We start from the raw sequence: 20,728 nt of genomic DNA, 5'->3' as shown, positions 1-20,728 counted from the left end.
AGCAAGTAATGGAAGTCTTTCACACCCAAAATCCATAAACACAGTGACAAATCTTCAAATGAATTGCTTCAATCAACATTATGTTCCATAAAGAAACAGCAAGGAGAGTCAATTTGGGTCAACTTTAGGTGTTGCGCATGTTTCTTCATTATTACATATTCAGTAAAAAAAAACGGGGTTAATGTACCACCTTCTTTACATCAGGTCTGAAAAGCAAAATTAAATATTTTAATATGTTAAATCATTTTTTTTCTTTTTCTTTTAAATATAAACTGTAAAATAGAGGTACGTTTTCCATTTTCCCATTCAAAAAAACATGGGCAGGGGGCGGGGGGTTGATATGAGGGGGTGTGTGCAAACTTTTGCACTAAATTATTATTATTATTATTATTATTATTATTATTATTCGTCTCCTCCAAGCAGATTTCTGGTGCAATTTTTAGTTGCTAAAGTTTGTGAGACGTAACCTGTGAGCGGGGGAGGGGCAGCGTGAAACCAACTGCTCTGAGGTAAAAGTAACTCCAAGATGGCCGCCTCCATAAGAATTCAGTCTTCAGCTACGCTGTGAAGTTTATTTCATGTTTAAGAGAGTACAGATGATCCTAAACCACATCAGCAAGTCTGCGTGATGTAACTGAACAACTGCATGTGGTTAGAGGCAGATATTCAGAAAGAATTACGGGTGAAAATCTATCATTAGGCTACTAGCTAATTTAGCCTCGTAGTGCTAGTACAAAAGCGAAGAAGCAATCTTTAGTCACAAAACACGTCTTGGCTGCTCAACTACATTTCTGCCAAAGTCTCCATGAGCATAAAAATGACAAAGATATGTCTTTTATAGATGTTCTCACTTTTCCATGTGCGTTTAATATTATTTTGCTTTTGTTTTTTCTTTTTGTTGTTAGTTCACTGTTTTTTTCGCTAGTTAATTATGTTATCGATGTCTCCTGTGTCTTTTATTTACGGTTTATGTTCTTGGTCATGATGTGTTCTTGTTTCATATTTCTGGATCCTGTATCTTGCTTCTCACATGCTTCATGCTTTTCGCCAGTCCAATTTACCTCCAGTTACCTCGTGTGTGTTTCTTCATGTTCTTATTTCTGTATTACACTTGCATTCTTTTATCAAAACTTTTGTGCACTTGGTATTTGAGTTTCCAAGTTCGTGCCCCCACACTAAAAACACTAGTCTCGAAACAGTAAATGTTAGTTTATTTTATTTATTTTTTTAATAAATATACGATGTTCTGTTGCATTACCTCTTTTCAAAACACATTGGGCTTTGCTAATATTTTGTATTGTGCCAAAAGTCGAAAATTACTGCCAAACACAGCCAACACTGGCCAGATTAGAGCTATCAGGATAAACTGAGGCTCCGCAATTATTGTAGTGTTTAGAAAAAAAAAAGCCCAGCATGTTTGCAGGCGTAATAACAGAAGAGTCCCTCGAATTGGCAGTGTTTGTGTTAGTCATTGTCAACCCTGGCGCTAGCTCTTCCTGTTTGTGCTAGTAATTAGGTGTGATACATCTAATCAGCCGTAATGCAGAAGGCAAAAACTGATATGACATGCGGTTACAATATCAGCGAGTGGGAGAGTGCAGATGTCTCCGCCAATTATCTACAGCATCCTGAATGATTCCACGAGAGGAGAAAATATTGTAGCACGCCAAGCCAGGCGACTCCGGAGAGCCACTGAGCGACTCGCTCACACCCCCGTGAGCGAGGAAAGCAAATGCCTTGTTTGAGGAGCTACTTAATCAGAACGTCCCATGTGACTTACATAATAGTGCTAATATTGTATCCACCCTCTCTGAGTGTCTCTCAGCACCTGTGTGATTAATATCTGGGATAAAGCAGTGGACAGCGGCGGTGGATTCATCACTGCCAGGTGACGGAGGAGAGACGCTCGCATCTCTCCAGCCAGCCTGAGGGGCACCAAATCTCAACCCGGGCCGTGTTTTTTTTAATTAAGGTGATCCGGCTCACTTTCTGCATCACTCTGACGATCCCTCTGGCTTCGCCACATGCCTGCGTGACTCCGGCTGGCTTCTGCAACGAGCATTAGTCATCCTGAATTCATCTTAAACTCCTCTCACTGTGCTAAAGATGACTGTTTAACTAACTGTGGGGTCCAGAGTTGAATTGAATTAAATCCATTGAATTTTCCATCAAGATTCCTTCCTCCTTTCCTTCCTTTCTTCCTAGCTTCCTGATTTCTTTCCTTTCTTCCTCCATTCCTAACTTCCGTCCTTTTGATTTATGAAAACAATCCTGTAGTCACATTGTATTTCTCAAACAAAATACCTTCTTTCCGTACTTCCCTCCTTCCTTCCTTTCTTCCTGTTAATGAAAAAAATACTGTAGTCACACTGTATTTCTCAAACAAGATTGCTTCCTTCCTTCATTCTTAACTTCGTTCATTCCTTCTTTCTTAACTTCGATCATTCCAAATTATAAAAAAATTACTGTAGTTACATTGTATTTTTCAAATATTCCTTCCTTCCTTTCTTCCTATTAATGAAAAAATTACTAGTCACACTTCCTTCCTTCTTTCTTAACGTTGTTCATTCCTTCCTTTCTTCCAAAGTTCTTTTGTTCCAAATTATGAAAATATACTATGGTTACATTGTGTTTCTCAAACATTCCTCCTTTCCTTCCTCTCTTTCTTTCCAAAGTTCCTTTCTTCCTTCCTTTTTTTGATTTATGAAAACAATATTGCAGTCACATTGTATTTCTTTCTTTCTTTCTTTCTTTGTTTCTTTCTTCCTTTCGTTCTGTACACAGTACACACAGTGGGTCCCTTTCCCTGCTCTACATTAATGCTTCCACTAAACGTCTGCTGCTGTTAAATTGAAAACATGCCCTTGTTAATTACTGAATGAACCTAAATAGCAATTAGTTCAGTCATCTAACGATCACGTGCTCCTTCCTCCTGCGGTTATAAGACAGCGAGCACATGGAGCTGTCTCCATCGAGACAAAGAGAACAAGCGTGTCCACCACTGGACACCTTCAGTCATGTCTGAGCTCACAAAATGTCCGATTTATTTAAAACAAAGTGCCTCAAAGACAGGGCCTCGCCTCTCCAATCCCGAGAAGCCAAAACACACAAGTGCCAAAGAGAGCACCACGGTCCAAATCCCACTCCGGGATCGGTCTTTTTATTGGCTCAATGAGCTGTCAGTCTCGGAGAGAGAGAGACGGGGGAGTGTCTCATCGACGCAGGAGGACAGTCTGTCAGCATTGCATTAGAGCTTAATCGAGTGAGATTGGGCTCGGCTAGCGAGAGACAGCGCTTCATCAGAGCACTGACGCCTCCTCCGCATGAAGAGCTCAGATAAAGAGAACAACGACTTCACCGAGAAAACGTGTGTCTTGACACGTGTGGCTAGTCGTGTAAGGAAACGGTCGAGTGAGCATCACACTGAACTCTCGCTCTACTTCTTACTTACCTCAGGATCTTATCTTTAACAGCTTCACTTTTGTGAAACTGGGCTCTAGATTTTTCTAACACTATTCTATTTTAAATGATTAGATCACAGTGTGGACATTATACATTACAGATTGTCTGGCCATCCATCCATCCATCCATCCATCCATTCTTTCTTTCTCCTTCATTTTTTCTTTTCTATTTACTTCTTTTATTTTTTCTTCTGTCCCTTCCCTGTCTTTCCATGTTCTTTCTTTCTTTCTTTCTTTCTTTCTTTCTTTCTTCTCCCTCATTTTCTTTTCTATTTACTTTCTTCTTTTAATTTTTCTTCCTTCTGTCTGTCCTTCTGTCTTCTTTCTTTCTTTTGGTTTTGTTTGTTTGTTTGTTTGTTTGTTTGTTCATTTCTTTCTTCCTTTCTTTCTTTCTTTTTGTTGAGGGCTGCTACATGAATCATCATAGCTTCACCATTTCATGATAATTGTCTCTGGGACGTGACTGCTATTTTCACAAGCACAAGGCCAAAGTTTCAGTGAATTCTGACTCGGGATCTCTGGAGAACTCTGGCCTTAAACTACAGTTCTTTAAAGTAAAAAGCTTTAATATCAGACTCTGGATTAAATACACTACTGATCACACTTTAGATCAGTCTGTAATTCCGATCCTGCAGAGTTCCTCCATCCTGATCCAGAGCGCCGTGTTCATTTGGTCAGAAAGGCGAGCCGAGATCTGCGAGTCTGTATGCAGCGGTTCTCTCATCGCACTTTTCCTGCATAAAGTCGGAGAGTTTCCTGTTCCATTCTCGGCTCTTCCCCTCGGAACGCTGCGAGATAATTACTACAGCGTGTCCTCTGGGTTCTAACTCGTTAATGATGATGGGTGGATGTCAGAGAGAGCGTGTTAAGCTGAAACTCTTGTTGTGGGGCGGGAGATAAGCCCTGCTACGCGTCTGTTAGCTTTAACATCCTGAAAATTAATGAGGTCAGCTAAAAATACCACCACCACAAACACACGTGAGAGGAAACGTGCACAGAGAACACGTAGGTCATGTTAACATGGGCTCTAGAACACGTAGGTCATGTTAACATGGGCTCTAGAACACGTAGGTCATGTTAACAAGGGCTCTAGAACACGTAGGTCATGTTAACATGGGCTCTAGAACACGTAGGTCATGTTAACATGGGCTCTAGAACACGTAGGTCATGTTAACATGGGCTCTAGAACACGTAGGTCATGGTATCATGCCTTAAGTGTTCTAGAGCCCGTGTTAACATGACCTACATGTTCTAGAGCTCAGGTTAACATGGCCTAGGTGTTCTAGATCCCATGTTAACATGACGTAAGTGTTCTAGAGCCCATGTTAACATGACGTAAGTGTTCTAGAGCCCATGTTAACATGACCTACTTGTTCTAGAGCCTTACATCATGGCTCTTTACGTTATGTTAACATGGGCTCTAGAACACCTAGGTCATGTTAACCTGAGCTCTTAAACACATAGATCATGTTATCATGGGCTCTAGAACACTTACGTCATGTTATCATGGGCTCTAGAACATGTAGGTCATGTGAACATGGCTCTAGAACACACATGGAAATGAAATGAAGAAGTTCGTCAGCGCTGAGAGCGACTCCATGAATCATCACAGCTTAGAGATGAAAACAGTTATTTACCCAAAGCTCATTTAACAAGAATTCTCTCCAGACGTGTGTTTTGTATTTTCACAAAACCGAGGCCATAAATTCAATATTTTATGAAAAAAAAAAAAAATTCAGATGAAAAATCTCTCAATGTCAAGAAAAGACAGGTGAAGACGTGAAGAACGTGAAGCAGAGCTAACGACGTCCTGGAGATCATTAAAAACAAATATTCCTCTCGCCTAAATAGTTTATTCTCTCATCTCATTTTTTTCACGTGTGTCAAATTGAGACATTTAAAATCCTTTTTTTTTTTTTGTCTAAATGCGTTTAGGGGACGTGTGTCTTCATATCCATGTTTCCTCTACTGTCAAAAAAAAAAAAAAATCGCTGGCCTAGAATACTGCATTTTAAATTACGCTAAATATTTCAGGGGAAAAAAAATCTGTTCATGTCTGGATAAATAATGAATAGAATCACCTGGGTGAGAACACGAGAACACGAGAAGGCTCGCTGAACGTGAATTAAAGGTAAGAATGTTAATGGGTGACGTGTGATGAGTGCGATGAGAGGTTTCTTTTCTTATTTGCACTTTAACAGGAGACGTGCGATTAAACACGAAGATAAAACAGCAATCCTCCTCCACGCTCACGTCTCACACCAACTCCACACTGAGGGCCGTTTCAGGAATCTCTCAGCACGCCAGCTTCAAAGACTTTCCCCTCGTGCCAATTGCTTTCGCCTTATAAACCTCCTCCTAATCAGATTCACTCAATTTGGCAATTTTAGGTTTTTATTTTTTATATTTAATTGGGATATTTTAATTGAGCTTTAGGCTGACACTTGAGACGAGCGGTGTATTATAATTTCTCAAGCTTCTTAATTTAGTAAGAGCTCTTCAGCGGGAACTGACGATTTTATTTCATTTTATAAACTTTTTTAAATTATTTACGTTTGAAACTTTCTCACTGATAAAATGTTCCTGAATTTGATTCCAGCTACCACCTGATGATGTCACAACGGACTGACCAATCAGCACCTTTTATTATGTCTCTCTTTCTTCCTATATTTCTTGCATTTGATTCTCTCTTTTCATTCTTTCTTTTTTTTCCTTCATGTCTCTTCCTGCATGACCTTCTTTATTTTTCTCAACTTTCTTTCACTTTAACACTTTTTTTCCTATTTTTTTCTGTAGTTCTTCCCTTCTTTTCTCTTTTTGTCATTTTCCTTTCTCTTTTCATCCTTTGCTAATTTTCTGTCTTTTTCTGATTTTTTCAAATTCTCTTTCAAATTCTTAAATCTTGGAACCAAATCCTCCCTTTTTCTTTCACCCCTCCCATAGCTTTCTTTCTTTCTTTCTTTCTTTCTGCTTTTCCTATTTTTCCTTATTCCCCATTTTTTTCCTCTTTGTACCTTACTTATTCTCTCTTACCATCTTTCTTTCACTCTAACACTTTCTTTCCTCGTTTTCTTTCTTGTTTTCTTTTTTTTTCTGTCATTCTTCTGCCTTTTTCCCTGTAAATTTACTTAATTTTTCCAGAAGGAAAATCATAAGAAGCACTTAAATCACAATGAATACGAGGAGATTAAAATAATTTGTATAATATATAAAGAACCTACAGTAGGTTTACATTCTTGGGATTTACAGCGTAAAAGTTTGTGGCATGGCTGCGAATATCAAACGAGGAGCATCACATGAAGAAGCATCACGTGTCTAATATCAGCTTTTATTATCCGCAGCATTATATCTGAATACAGAAACACACCTGAGTGTAAATCTGTGAATGAGCTGAACTTCTGCATTCAGTCTCCATCACCAGCTTAATCTGTTATCAGGTTTGATTTATGAGCTTATTTACGTGTTATAAGCGCTCAGCATTGCTCTTGTGGGGATTGCGTAGCTCAGTGGGGATTTTTTTTTTTCTCGGTTAATTTTTAATCACCTCACTGTAACACAGCTGTGAAACAATAAGCAATTAAGATTTTTTTTTTTGCCTCCTGACTTCTGTTCTGGCTCGAGCGCTCTCTCCGAGCTGAGAGCTGAGAGCTGAGAGCTTTCATCACGCTCCAGGCTCACACCACCATGTGGCTTTTTTTAAAGAGAGAGAAACAGGATTGTTAAAATGAAAACGACTGAAAACGAATTTGTTTGAAAACGACAAATTTGCTGGGACGGTGTCTCCTGACCCGATGACATGAAATTCACCACATAAAGAGAATGTTTTTATCGAGGATATCCCATCCCGGCAGAGGTCTAATGAATTATGGCCACGCCGAGGATGAAATCGCATTACCGAATAAGCTGATAGTCACATGTAATGCGAGACGGAGATAAAAGCGCCAGCTGCATTATTCAGACATACAAAGAGCCTCAAGAAAAAAAAACCAAAAAGCTTTGTTGGCCAGACAGTCAGTTCTACGTTATCATTTGCTCAAGCTTTTCCATTAACAGATGAAAGATTTAGAAATGGATACGAGAACGACATTATTTATACAGTATCATACACCATTCACACAACACGATAAAATTATAAAATGTCTCGAAAAGCAGGAGTGACATCACACCGAGGTTACAATTACGCACAAAATCTGACAGGCTTGGCTTAGTTTTATTAAATCAGACCTTCATCTGGTCATGTGACACAACACTAACCAATGGGAGCTGATATAAGAACAAAACCAAAAACATTCCCGAAGTTCAGATTCAGCCTTGTCTTGCTGACATTCCACAACATTTAATGTATCTATAAACGGATAAAAAGTTTGACGTCGTTCTTGAAAAAATACAAAAAATATTTAATTGTAGGCAACTTGGTGTGGTATAAGAGGAACAAACCACTTCAGGACATGTTGTTGTAGGAAAACAATCAACGTTGCAGTGGTTTAATATATTCCGAACTCAAAATTGATGATTTTCTTTAACAGCATGTTCCAAAGTGTTTTATTCCTCTTATACAACAGCAGTTTGCTTAGGAGTACAATGCTGTATTTATTAAAGAATGACGTCAGACTTTTTATCCATTTATAGTTACATTTAATATTCGCAAAACAAGTTAGTTCCTGTTTTCACTGTTCTCACGAAACAGTCCTATCGAGCGTAAACACCTCTGTTCTGAAAACACTGGAAAACATAAAGTTACAGCTTTGCCTCTGACACTGGAGACTCCTTCCATGAATGTAAAATAAACACTGTATTTACACCTTTTCTTCATCGTTTATGTGACGTATCCTCCCTGATTATGAGCGGTCACTATAGAAACGATAACTTATTAGAACAAGAGCATTAATTTGCAGCTGCACTACTGTCAGAGCTGCTGTTATAGAAAATGAATCAACAGCTTCCAACCAATCAGAATCCAGAATTCAGCAATAGCTCCATTAGCAATAGGGTTGTAACCCGTGCTGAATTTAGTTCCCTTTCTTTCCTGGCTTAAACCATTGGCTACGTTTGCTAGCAGTTATTATCATTATTATTATTATTATTATTATTATTAGCAGCAGCTAGTTTGATAACTGTTATATTGTGTAATTTTTGCTAATTTAAATTCATCTACAGTCATGAGAAAAAGAAAGCACACCCTCCTTCACGTCTATGTTTTTTATTTATCAGTGCATTAACAGCAGTGTGAACCTGACGGTAGCTTGTTAGTGAACTTGACTAGCTCCTAAAGTCATCATCTGTGTTGGCTTTCGAGCTAGTTAACAGCACAGTGCTGTGTTTAGACAGCGTACTAGGTTAGGTAATGTTATGAAATATTATACTGTATAAATAAAGCTAGGGTTTTATGCTAAGCTGTACATCTGAACTGGCTTTTAAATATCTGCCTGGTTGTGGTACATACCATCAAAACTGGTAGACCGTCTATGCTAGCTAGTACGTTTATTTCTCGTGTAAATCTTGTATAAACATTTGTTAGCTGTTATTTTTTTTTAAAATAAGAAAGTCTAAGAAAGTCTGGTTAAAGTCTATGATGTAGCATTAATAGCCAAAATTTAATTGCCTAAAATTTTCTAAAAGTTGCCCAAAAACTGGTGCCTTTTACCAACACTTAGCATCGTCCAGCAGTTTGACCAGCTCGGCCAGACCAAGCTGAATTATTCATCAGTGATCAGCCTAAATCACCATTTTTATTGATACGTCACTAAGAAAAATGGTGGATGAAAAGATTTATATACAAAACTATATAGATTTCCACGTAGCAGGATTTGTGATATAACTTTATTCAGGATTTGCGGATGGAAGGAAGAGGTTCATGTTTACAAGCTGGTGCTTTCTAATTAGTGCAAAGTGTCTAGTTTCTTGGGAAAAAAACCTGCAAGTTGGTTTAAACTTACATAAATACCAAAAAAAAAAAAAAAAAACCAGTTCAGTGAAAATGTTGTGTTAGACCATGCTGTTTATACAGTGTCCCAGATTTAATAGCAGTGCTGCTGACTCTTTGGTTCTGATCAAGCGGAACCCTGCAATTTCACCTCGAGAGCTTCAGTGCTCTGGTCCACACAATGCACACCAATTTGGTACGAGCATGATTCAGTACACATTGTGATTTGCTGCTCGTCGCTTCACCAAAAAATGACTTCTCTGTTGTTCCTGAATGTGCAATCACAGCGAGGGGGCCATGCGCACAAAACAATCGCAGCTCTGGTCGCCTCCGGGTCTTATACGTGCTCTCTGAAGCATGAGGTCGGAAAAGGACCTGGAGGCCATGTTACTTAAAGAGCGTACACTCGGAAGATAACAAGCTGACCTGAATGAGGTCTTCTCCAAACCACTTCACTTTCTCCGCACAAAACCGGCTCACCAGCAAATAAAACCGTTATTCAGGAACGATCGCGTGAATGAAAGGAGCGATTCTGCACAAAAACATGCGCATTGAGATAAAGCAGGTCATACTCGTGGCCTTTTTTTTTTTTTTTATTTTTTTTATAAACACCGACCCAGGACAAACCCATGACATCAATGTCTCTGCTCTGTAAAGAACAAAAAATCTGAACTTTTTATTTCTTTTCCTTTTTTTAATACAAGGACAGACGGAAGAGTTTTTTTCTTAACAACCATCTCTATTGAATGTGACTCACTCAAGGCCAGATATTAACGAATCAAATGATTTAATGCTTATGAGTTTTCTGAGCACCTCTGCTCAGATCTTCTTGTATTCATTCGTATAAAAAAATGACAAAATGGTCACTATCAGCATGCCATCTTAATAACACTGGTGTGTGTAAGAGCCATGAGTGCCAAAATCAGTGTCAAATTCCTGCCCATGTCCTATTTTCCTTTTCAATTGGAGCATCAGTTTTATATAAAAAAGCAAGAGCTCTTCCATCCTAATGGAATTACATCTGTGTCAAAAATACAGGATGGATATGTGAAAGAGAGTCAAGGCTGAAAAAAAAGACATCAAAACGAAAAATCTGAGACAGAGTCAGTTTCCGTTTTCAGGAATTGCTGCTGGAAATTTCAGTTACATTTCTGACACCATCTCAAGTGGGCGGGGTTTACAGAGATTGGCCCTGATTGGCTACTGGGAATTTGAACCTTTTTTGCTACTGGAATATCCAGATTTCTAATTGAATAGTATTCAAATATTGCAGTGAGGAAATTTACTATAGTGTCATGAATTAAAAAAAACATGGAGGTTTTAATTTTTTAATAATTTTCATTTTTCAATTTCAATTTCCAACCAGGAAATTCCATATTTAGCTCTCCTTAGAAGTTGCCGTTTTGCTTGACGTGAGACACAATAAAAAATATATATTTTTTATTCTACAAGCCTTATTCAAACCCCTGATTAAAATAAATGGATACTGAGAAGAGTTGAGATATCTGACTATTTTAATAAACACACCCAATCCCATTGGCTACTCAGATTTGGGCTTTTTACTACTAAACGTTGGACGTTTTACTCCCGGGAAACTGACCTGTCACTTATAGGACGTCAGGACCTCTAGAACCTCAATGAGGTTAAATTCCTGAGCCCACTTAAGATGTCAGGAGTCAGAAACCAAGCTAAAAAGTAAAATTAAAAATAAATAAACAAAAAATTTGGCAGGGAATAAGCAATCATTAATCAGCGAAACAAAAGCAGATTTAAAGATGTTTTTTTTTTTGTTTTTGATTTCATACTTTTAAAAAAAAATTGCCTTGGACACAAATCTAATCCCGTACATCCTCGTGCCATTTATTTGATAACATCAAAAAATATCATCTGCCAAAAAATCTGCTTGAATATTAGAAATATGGGAGAAAAAAAATTAAAAATAAAAAAAGGAAAAGTCTTTTTACCTTTTTAGAAATTCGCTTAAAATTATAATTGATTTTTTTTTTTGTTCAAAATTTAAGCTTAAGCTAGCTGCTTCAAATTGAAACAAATAAAGCTCTCTGAAACACACACACACACACACACACACACACACAATTGCATGTGACGTATCCTCATCCTTATTGGTTGAATGTTGGTGTTGCAAATCACACTAAAGCGACCAGAGTGTAAGAAGAAATGGGCAGATATTAAAAAAAAAACAAAAAAAAAAAACCCAAGCGTAATGTTTACAGGACGGATACGTAAAGCACCAGCTCGTACAACACCAACACATAAATCAGAAAGAAAGCGCCTCACCTGCTGCGCCTCTCTGGGCGTGGTCTGCTTGACTCGGCGGCTGGAGGCTGTGGTGGTGCTGCTGGTGGTGGTGGTGGTGGTCTCCATGATGGAGGTGGAGGTGTTGGACTGAGGCGTGATAGAAGAGGAAGAAGAAGAGGAAGAAGAGGAGGAGGAAGAGGAAGGCGCTTCGCCCACCAGCCTCACGCTGCCCTCGACGCGAACGTTTGGGTTGCCCTCGACGGCCATGTTGAACACTTTGAGCCCATTGTAATAGAGGCCCGACATCTGGCCTTGGAAGGCGCGACTCCGGTCTCGCTCCCAGCCTCCGATCTGGATTGTAGTCTGGCTGTTAAAAATGGTGAGCTGTCGACCTGAGGGAGGGAAAAAAAATACAGCTCCAGTGGACGGCACTGCTCGAGCGCCAGAGCTCAGTACAACATACTTTCTAAAAAAAATGGTAGGGAAGAATGTTGTGGAATAATCACGCCTGGGAAAAAAGACGGATTATTTGGCCGGCGGGTAATGAGCAGGATAAATTATCCATCGCCAGCCAGAGCGGCTTGTAATTTATCTGCCGTTATGATGATGAGGGTGCCCGTGAAATGAAATGAAATATATATAAAGATGTACGTAATGGCAAAACAGCAATAAACATAAACTTAAAAAAAGCACTGTTTTTTTGCTAAAAGGACGCTGAAGACTTCTCACAGTGTGTCTTTCACTCCCACGGTCTCTTACGAAACTCTAACCCTCGAATCGTTTGTCAGAATTAATGAAGGCGTCATGAAAAGTGCTCTCTCCATATGAACTCTCCATATGCGGTTAAAGAGATTTTTTGTTGGCTAATGTCGTAGCGGCATCGAAAACAGATGTTTCCGCTTTGTCAGCCAATTAGCGTTCGGAGACAAGATGTTCACTCTTTAAAACTGAGCGCTGTATCAGAATACAGCTATATACAGCGAAATCCGAGATCTTTCAGCTGGGGATCTGATTTATAACTGTAGACACCCTTTTAGCAAAATTTTACTACGTCACACAACACATAAACGTGAATATCTAACTATAACATGGAGAAAAATTCGACAGACAATAAATCTGATTTTAGTAAAAATAATAAAAGGAACTAAAAATATGAACAGTCTGATAACAGAACAAAAATGGCACATTTTCAGTGTGGGAGGTTTGTTTTTCTTCCCAAACATTTATTAAAAAAACAAAAAAACAAAAAACAAAACAACAACAAAAAACCCAACAACAACACAAAGCATGCACTTAAACGTCATTTCTCGCTGTTTTATCTTTTACTTTATGACTTGCGTACATTAAACATATTCGTTAAAGGGACTTCTGATGCCAATTAATTTCAAACTATTTAGCATAGAGATCAGTTTAATATTATAAACACACTAAATAAGTACACATGCGTACACATAACATAACACTCATAGCAAAGTACAAAAACTACATGACAAACAAATGAACGTTAATTTAAGCTGATTATCATTTAAGTGTTTAAAAAAATACAATATTTGGATTAATGATTTACATGTATATATATATATATTTATAAACTAATTAGATTTACATTACAGTCCCTTTAACCTGTAATTCACAGAAAACATACATATATATATATATATATATATATATATATATATATATATATATATATATATATATATATATATATATATATATATAAAAACCCTCACAAATCACTTCAATACATTATATTAACTTAAAACTACATTTATCTGCTTTTAAACCTTCGTTATTAGTGTCTGTTTAACTGCACATTTAATTTATTAGTTTAGTTGTGCTAAAAAATATTACTTTAAAGTTCAAATTACTGGTTAAGTTTTAATCATGGGTTTTTACCTTTGTCGAGTAGCCATTCGTCAACTACTCGACCGAGTCGATATGGGATTCGCTGCCTAGCGATCGCCAGTCGTTCGTTATCAATGTTGCCTTTAAAGTTTAAAGAGACATTTCATTGGTTACAATCTGAAAGGTCAAGGGTTAAATGGTAGAAGCCTGAACTATACAACTGCACAGTTTTAATTTCATTTTTTTTTTTAGGAAAAAATTTAGGATGATTAAAAACATTAAAACCAACTTTAAATGGTATCATTTTAATTTATCTTAGTGCTACATTACGTGAACATTAATTTACATAATTTGTAAATTATCGAGATTAATAAACTAAAGTTAAACTAAAACAACACATCCAATTCTACCAATATTCATGAGACAACTTTATATTTACACAAAAATACTTATTTTTACTCTTTTCTTCTTGTTTTAATTCTAGTTACACATTACTGCAACATTTTATCAATGCCTTCCTTCTTTCTTTTTTACGCCTAATTATCAGTTCGAAGGCATTCAAATATCTAAAATAAAAATATGTGAATATAAATAACTCACATTTTCATTTCCAATTACTTTAAAAAAACTATTTATCTTGCTAATTATGCTACCCATGAACACAGTGGTTACAGTATTCGGAAGGTTAAGAGACAGAGCATGAAATAAGTACAAGCGCAAGAGAAGTAAACAAGTAAACAAGTGGATCAAGGTTTTGACAAAAGCTTTTGTTTTCCATGAAGATAAAACCCAATTTGCTGCTCTTCTTTTACAGAAATATCCAGAAAAGTGAGAAGAAAAAAAAGGTACAAAATGTGTCAGATCTCAGCTTGCTGTATTGGAAATAACCTGTGAGGAAACTAACGAGTGTTAATGATTGATGGTGGGATTTGCAAAGCTTTTTCGTGTACAGATAGAACTGATAATAACCGGTAAAAGAAAAGTTTGGAGGTGTTGACTCCATGGGAAAGGCTTTTCCCGGCAAAGCCAGTGGGCTGTTATTATACCACCGTTCAAGGCAAAAGTAAAGTTTAGGGTTTTTTTTTTTTTGTGTGTGTGTGTGTGTGTGTGTTTAAGAAAGGCATTAAAGCAGGAAACTAAAACAGAAAATGCTGTAAATAAAAGCAGCTCCATATTTTTTGAGGACTATGTCTTTGGAGGCAATTATGAGTTTGACACAGATCTAACCCCACCTATCCTCTAGCAATTTTTGAAAGCATCAGGAACCCAAAAAAAACTGCTTGAATAGTATAAAAATCTAGGGAAAATGGACTCCCATTTTCATGGCAGGACAAGCTTCAAGAGTTTGCAAGTATGAATCCCTGGCTTCAGACGTCTCAGAGGAAGCATGTGTTAGACTTCACCCTCCTCGACTGGTAACTGTCCTATGATAGGGGAGCACTGGCTGGTGGGTGGGAATTGACAGGTGACTAAATTGGGGAGAAAATGGGAAAAAAAACAGTGTCTTCAATATTTCAGGTCTATTTCAGAAACATTCACACCACAGTCTTGCTCAGAGTGTGATCTGAGGACGGATCAGATGATGCATTATTCAAGATGTGATTAAAAAAGTAAAAAGATGTCTTACTTTCTTTCTGATATAGAGCATATGCTTTGACATTGTGAAGGCTTAACATGTAAACTAGGCCAACAACTCGCAAGCAGAGCAGTGAAAGATAACTGTTCTGACTCTGAGGAACAGCAAAGGCACTGCAGAACAGATAAAGTTTGAAGAATGGCTCAGTTGAGGTGGCTTTAATGTCTGAGCAAAACACTCTTTTATTTATTTGAAAGCAAAAAGAACTTCTTTGAGTATCTAGCAAGCATTTCCTATCCTTGCCTTCCAAGAATAATGGGAAAACATTCAGAGCATGCTTAAAGAAACATGTTCACTATCGCATAGCAGGTGGGAATTGAAAAAGCAAAGAAAGAAGGTGTCAGTGCGGAGTGTAATAAATACTTGTCACTTCATATCTGGGTAAGAGTGGTAGGCCTGAGGCCTGCCTCAATCCCATCAGCCACCTGCTGACACGCAAAACACCTCGCTGCGGAGAGGTCGCACACAAGGCGGGAGGTTAGACAACACTACAGAGTGCCATAGCCAGAGGAAACAGGAAGGAGGGGGAGTATAGAGGCAAATGAATTCAGAGTTATTACTCTCTAATTATGCATGCTGTGTAAGAGAGAGCAGAAGCCCTCAGGCTTTAAACTCAGTCAACATGCTGCCCCCGTTGCTCCCACCATGTCACTGGGTGTAATAACGCTGCCGTGAATGCAACGGTAATACGCAACATTTGTGCTGCAATAACACTTGACATGACAAGCTTACTAATGCGTACTTAAAGGTTTAACTGTATAAAATATGTATTATGTTGTAAGATGTTAAAGGAGGCAAGCAACAGAAGTATGTGGATCGTTTTCTGTTAAAATTTTAATGACTTGTAGTCCAAAGCATCTCTGGTTATAGGGATTGAAATCCAACTGCTGCAAATTTTTTCGCGTAATTCGCGAATCAACTTATAGAACTTATACCACCATCTTACTGTGCTGTTGCTAATTTCCTGCTGAAGTAAATTTTTCAGTCTTTCAGAGTCCATCAAATACAGCTGTAGAGTCAGTCTTGAGTCCAGAGTTTCCAGCCAAAGAGTCCAAGTCAAGTTCAGAGCCTTGAGATGTACGATCTGAGTCAAGTTCTGAGTCTTGAGATGTATGATCCGAGTCAAGTTCTGAGTCTTGAGCTGTAAGATCTGAATCAAGTTCCGAGTCTTGAGCTGTAAGATCTGAATCAAGTTCCGAGTCTTGAGCTGTAAGATCTGAGTCAAGTTCTGAGCCTTGAGCTGTAAGATCTGAGTCAAGTTCAGAGCCTTGAGCTGTAAGATCTGAGTCAAGTTCAGAGCCTTGAGCTGTAAGATCTGAGTCAAGTTCAGAGCCTTGAGCTGTAAGATCTGAGTCAAGTTCAGAGCCTTGAGCTGTAAGATCTGAGTCAAGTTCAGAGCCTTGAGCTGTAAGATCTGAGTCAAGTTCTGAGCCTTGAGCTGTAAGATCTGAGTCAAGTTCAGAGCCTTGAGCTGTAAGATCTGAGTCAAGTTCAGAGCCTTGAGCTGTAAGATCTGAGTCAAGTTCAGAGCCTTGAGCTGTAAGATCTGAGTCAAGTTCTGAGCCTTGAGCTGTAAGATCTGAGTCAAGTTCAGAGCCTTGAGCTGTAAGATCCGAGTCAAGTTCTGAGTCTTGAGCTGCAGAGTCTGAATTGAGTCTTGAGCTGTAGAGACTGAATGCAGAGTCCCATGCTGTAGAATTTAAGTCTAGTCCAAAGTCCTAAGTTGTAGAGATTCTAAACGAAAAGTCAAGTTCAGTTCAGAGTAATGAGTCCTGAGCTGTAGAGTCCGAGTCAAGTCCAGAGTCCCAAGTCATAGAGGTTGATTTTAGTCCAAAGTCCCAATCCATATTATTGAAATTGTTGAGTCTTTATCGAGTCCAGAGTCAACAGCTGTAGAGTCTGAGTTGAGTCCAGAGTCTGAAACCACAGTGTCCAAGTCAAAACCAAAATTGCAAGCTGTAAAGTCTGAGTTAATTCCTAGTCTGAGTTGAGAGTTTCAAGCCATATATTGTAATGTCCTATCCCAAATGGTGCACTTGTGGCCTGGCAGTCCACTCCGAAAAAAAGGGTCATGCATGCCATCTATGCACCTGCTGGTGATGTCCACATTGAAGCAGACAAAGCAGAGGAGTGCTGACTTGAAAGAAGATTGCAGGGCTTAAAGCACCATTTGGGACAGGGCCTGAGTTGAGTCCTAAACCTTTGAGTTGAAACCAAAGTTTCAAGCCATAGAGTCTGAGTCAAGCGCAAAGTCCTGAGATGTAGAACCTGAATCAAGTTTAGAGTCCAAAACCGTAGAGTCTGAGTCAATTTAAAGTCAAGGCTTGTCAACCTAATTTCAGTTAAATCCACGGGTATTTTAATAGGTGGAGGTCAAAAAATTAGAGCTATAAAGTTAAGACCTAACCTTTGCCCTCAAGTTGGCTCTTAAGAAAGAATTCCAACAAATATTATGTTAGGATATGTTAATATGTTAATTTTAACAGTAGATTAGATCAGTAACATTAGATATTTAGACTTAAGACGATGTTTGATTGTGGCGTGTGCCAGCCTAAGGAACAAAAAAGCAGTTAACATGTGACTGGTTCACATCATTCTAATTGACAGAAGAGAAAGGAAAGCCATCCTTCCCACCCAGAGGGCAGAGAGCCAGTTATGCTGTCTTGGACTCCCGGAAACAGACAGGGGTGATATTACCAGGAATTGAACTCTGATGCTAAAGTGAACTCCTTGACTCTTGTGGGCCTCATCTTTTCTATCTCCATCCCTCTCTCTTTACTTTGTCCTGACAAGTTTACTTGTTACTTTAACACACAATTTTATGCCAGCTGGAGCTTATTTGTGTGTGTATGTGTGTCTCCTTTACAAAAGGGTAAAGGCAGAATTTAAGAAAATTGTGTAAGCTTTTTTAAAAAAAAATTTTCGTAGATTTGGGAGCACCAGCACACAAAAAAAAAAACATACAGGGGTATCGCCACAGCCGTCAATACAAAGCTGGGATTTTATCTGGCTTCATACAAAGGAAGTTTCAACCAAAAAGGAAAAAAGTAACAGAAATATGCAACTACAGAATCACATATCAGTTTGTGGTGTTGTAAATGTAATCGTTTTCTGATCAAACACTGATCCAGCATCCTCCTCCCTCGGCCCCTCCTCGCTCACAAGTCGATCAGATAAGATCAAAAGTCATTATCTCAAAATGAGCCACTGAAAACAAATATATCAAATAGATTTGCAATTCAGATACTTTAAAGAGTTCAAATGGTCCCAAAGCTTGCAGCCATTTAATTCATATATTCACATCATAGTTGATGAATTTGTTGAACACCTGAAGCTAATGTAAACCAACCTCTCACAGTAATGTTGTGGTAAGTAAATATGAAAAACAATCCCAGGTGAATTTCTTACAGGAATTTCTGCTTTATATTACTTTTAATAATAAACGCTTATAGGCCAGGCATATTTTTGAGAGGTTTTTTTAATACCTTATTTTTTCAGTTTCTAGATTCCAAAGAGACAGCTCTACAAACCATATGTTATATAAATGAATAAAACGTACAACATATATTTTTTAGCAAAACAAACAAACAAACAAAAAACCTGCAACTGCAGGCAAATCGCTGTGGTATGAGAGGAATAAAACACTTCAGTACATGTTGTTATAGAGAAATAATCAACTCTGAGGAAACAATAACTCCGCTTCATCACTCCTCCCTGCTGTTGATTATTTTCCTATGACAGAATGCCATAATTGTTTTATTCAATACTTCATTCATATTCAATATTAATCAGTGGGTGTGATATCAGGTTTGACTGTTGCACATTTTCAAAAAAAATAAAATAAAATCCATTATATTTCAACAATTTGAGAGAGAAACCGTTTTCCTAGATACCTAATTTGTCTGTGAACAAATAATTTTTTTTTTCCTGGTGTTTGGATTTACACCAAAATCAACATTTAACTTTCAATATGATGGAAAATACAAGTGTATATATAATTACCAGAGATTCAACCAAGTCCCCATCTTACTCCCACTCTCTCGACATTAAACATTATAATTAATTTGTGTTTTTTTGTGCTTTCTTTAGCTGATGAGGTGATCAAATAGCAAGAATCATGAAGTGGTCATGACTTCTTCCTCTAACGCGTCTCTCTTCATCAGCCGTATATTGAGAAACCCTCAGGAACACTTTGTAGATTTTTTTTTGGTGATTAAAGCACTTTACAAACACATAACTCTGTAATTAAACAGCAATACACTCCATGTTTCTCTACACATAATGGTTTAATTGAAATTGCAGCTTATTGGATCCTTAAGCATATGGTGAGAAAACCTTTTAGCCTTTCTTTTACCTGATTTTCATTGAATGTGATAATTGCTTGTTTGGGGAAAAAAAGCAACAAAACTACTATTTTTAGCCATGTTTAGTGCCAAAAGAACTGCAAGATTTGTTAAACTGTCTTCAGAAAATGGTGTCGAGTCACTTCCAGACAGGATTTATTAAAGGCTCTTCAGAGAGTCTGGAGGTTTAAGAAGTCCTCCTGTTTTGACCCGCATGTTGAGTTTCAAATTGAGACAGGGCCCTTGGCGAAGGGAATGATTGAGACTATTCGGCCGTGCAAATGGAAACCAAACTAATGAGAAAGCTGACCAACCTTTTGCTCGTTATCATTCTTTCGTACTTTCCTGACTGTATTTTACACAAAACCCCCTAATAAGCTGCCAAATGGTTGAGTGCAAAAGTTTGTGTCCCCATGTATTTTGAATGGAGAAAAAAACAACAATGTATGTTTAGTTTACACTTTATCTACAAAGCATAAAACTAAAAATGCTAGAAATCAAAATTTCTAGGTGTATCCTGCAACAAGACACCAACTCATCCCGTATATCATTACAGGTAAAGTCAGGCATTAGGCTAGAGGGGGCTGTTATAGGAAAATAATCAATGATAGGTGTCGTGATGAAGCGGAGTTACTGTTACCACCCTGACGTTTATTATTTTCCTAGAACAACATGTCCTGAAGTGTTTTATTCCTCTTAAACCACAGCAGATTACAACATTTTATTTATTAAAAAAATGCTACACTGTAATTTTCTATCCATTTATTGTTACATTCAATGTTGTTGAACATTTGTGAAGAAAGTTAAGCTATATTTCCTTCACCAGCCTTTCTTTTCTCTATCCCTTGAAGTTAATAAGTCCAAAAAAAAGATGCACCTTGTCATGTTACACACAGTGTAACTTCTCTGACCTGATGACTTTCCTGTGGTGGAAAACTTACCGAATGTTACAAAGCACTGACACTGGAGACTCCTTTCGTTAAAAAGTGAATAAACATCTCCTTACAGAAAACTTCACCATATTACCCTAATTACACAAGTTTTTTTTATGTGGAACGTCCACCATACACGTCCTTAAGAATGAGCCGTTACTATAGAAACTTATTAGAACAAGCACGTTAATATAAACCTGATGTTATAGAAAGTTAAAACACATCTTCCAACCAATCAGAATTGAGAATTCAACAGTGATGTGGTAGAAACTATGGGAAATGAATGAAAACAAATCTATATGGGACATATTTAAGAAACAATACAA

The 20,728-nt window shown here is 37.8% G+C and overlaps 1 protein-coding gene across 31 annotated transcripts in view; it reads right to left on the bottom strand.

Moving 5' to 3' along the window:
* LOC113545749 (neurexin-1a) overlaps window positions 1-20,728 on the bottom strand; it is a 314,140-nt gene that overhangs the window by 50,308 nt on the left and 243,104 nt on the right. For 19 of the 31 annotated variants that reach the window (XM_053231012.1, XM_053231013.1, XM_053231016.1 and 16 more), the window contains 2 exons: window positions 13,543-13,632; window positions 11,683-12,035 (listed from right to left, as the gene is read on the bottom strand). In XM_053231012.1, the coding sequence (XP_053086987.1) occupies window positions 11,683-12,035; window positions 13,543-13,632 (443 nt within the window). The remainder of the gene's footprint in view (window positions 1-11,682; window positions 12,036-13,542; window positions 13,633-20,728) is intronic. The other 12 variants (XM_053231020.1, XM_053231024.1, XM_034301120.2 and 9 more) reach the window with 1 other exon arrangement.

This window comes from Pangasianodon hypophthalmus, chromosome 28, assembly GCF_027358585.1.
Source record: "Pangasianodon hypophthalmus isolate fPanHyp1 chromosome 28, fPanHyp1.pri, whole genome shotgun sequence".
Taxonomy (NCBI): Eukaryota; Metazoa; Chordata; class Actinopteri; order Siluriformes; family Pangasiidae; genus Pangasianodon; species Pangasianodon hypophthalmus.
Note: the sequence above shows the minus strand (reverse complement) of the source record. Positions and strands in the feature narration are given on the sequence as shown.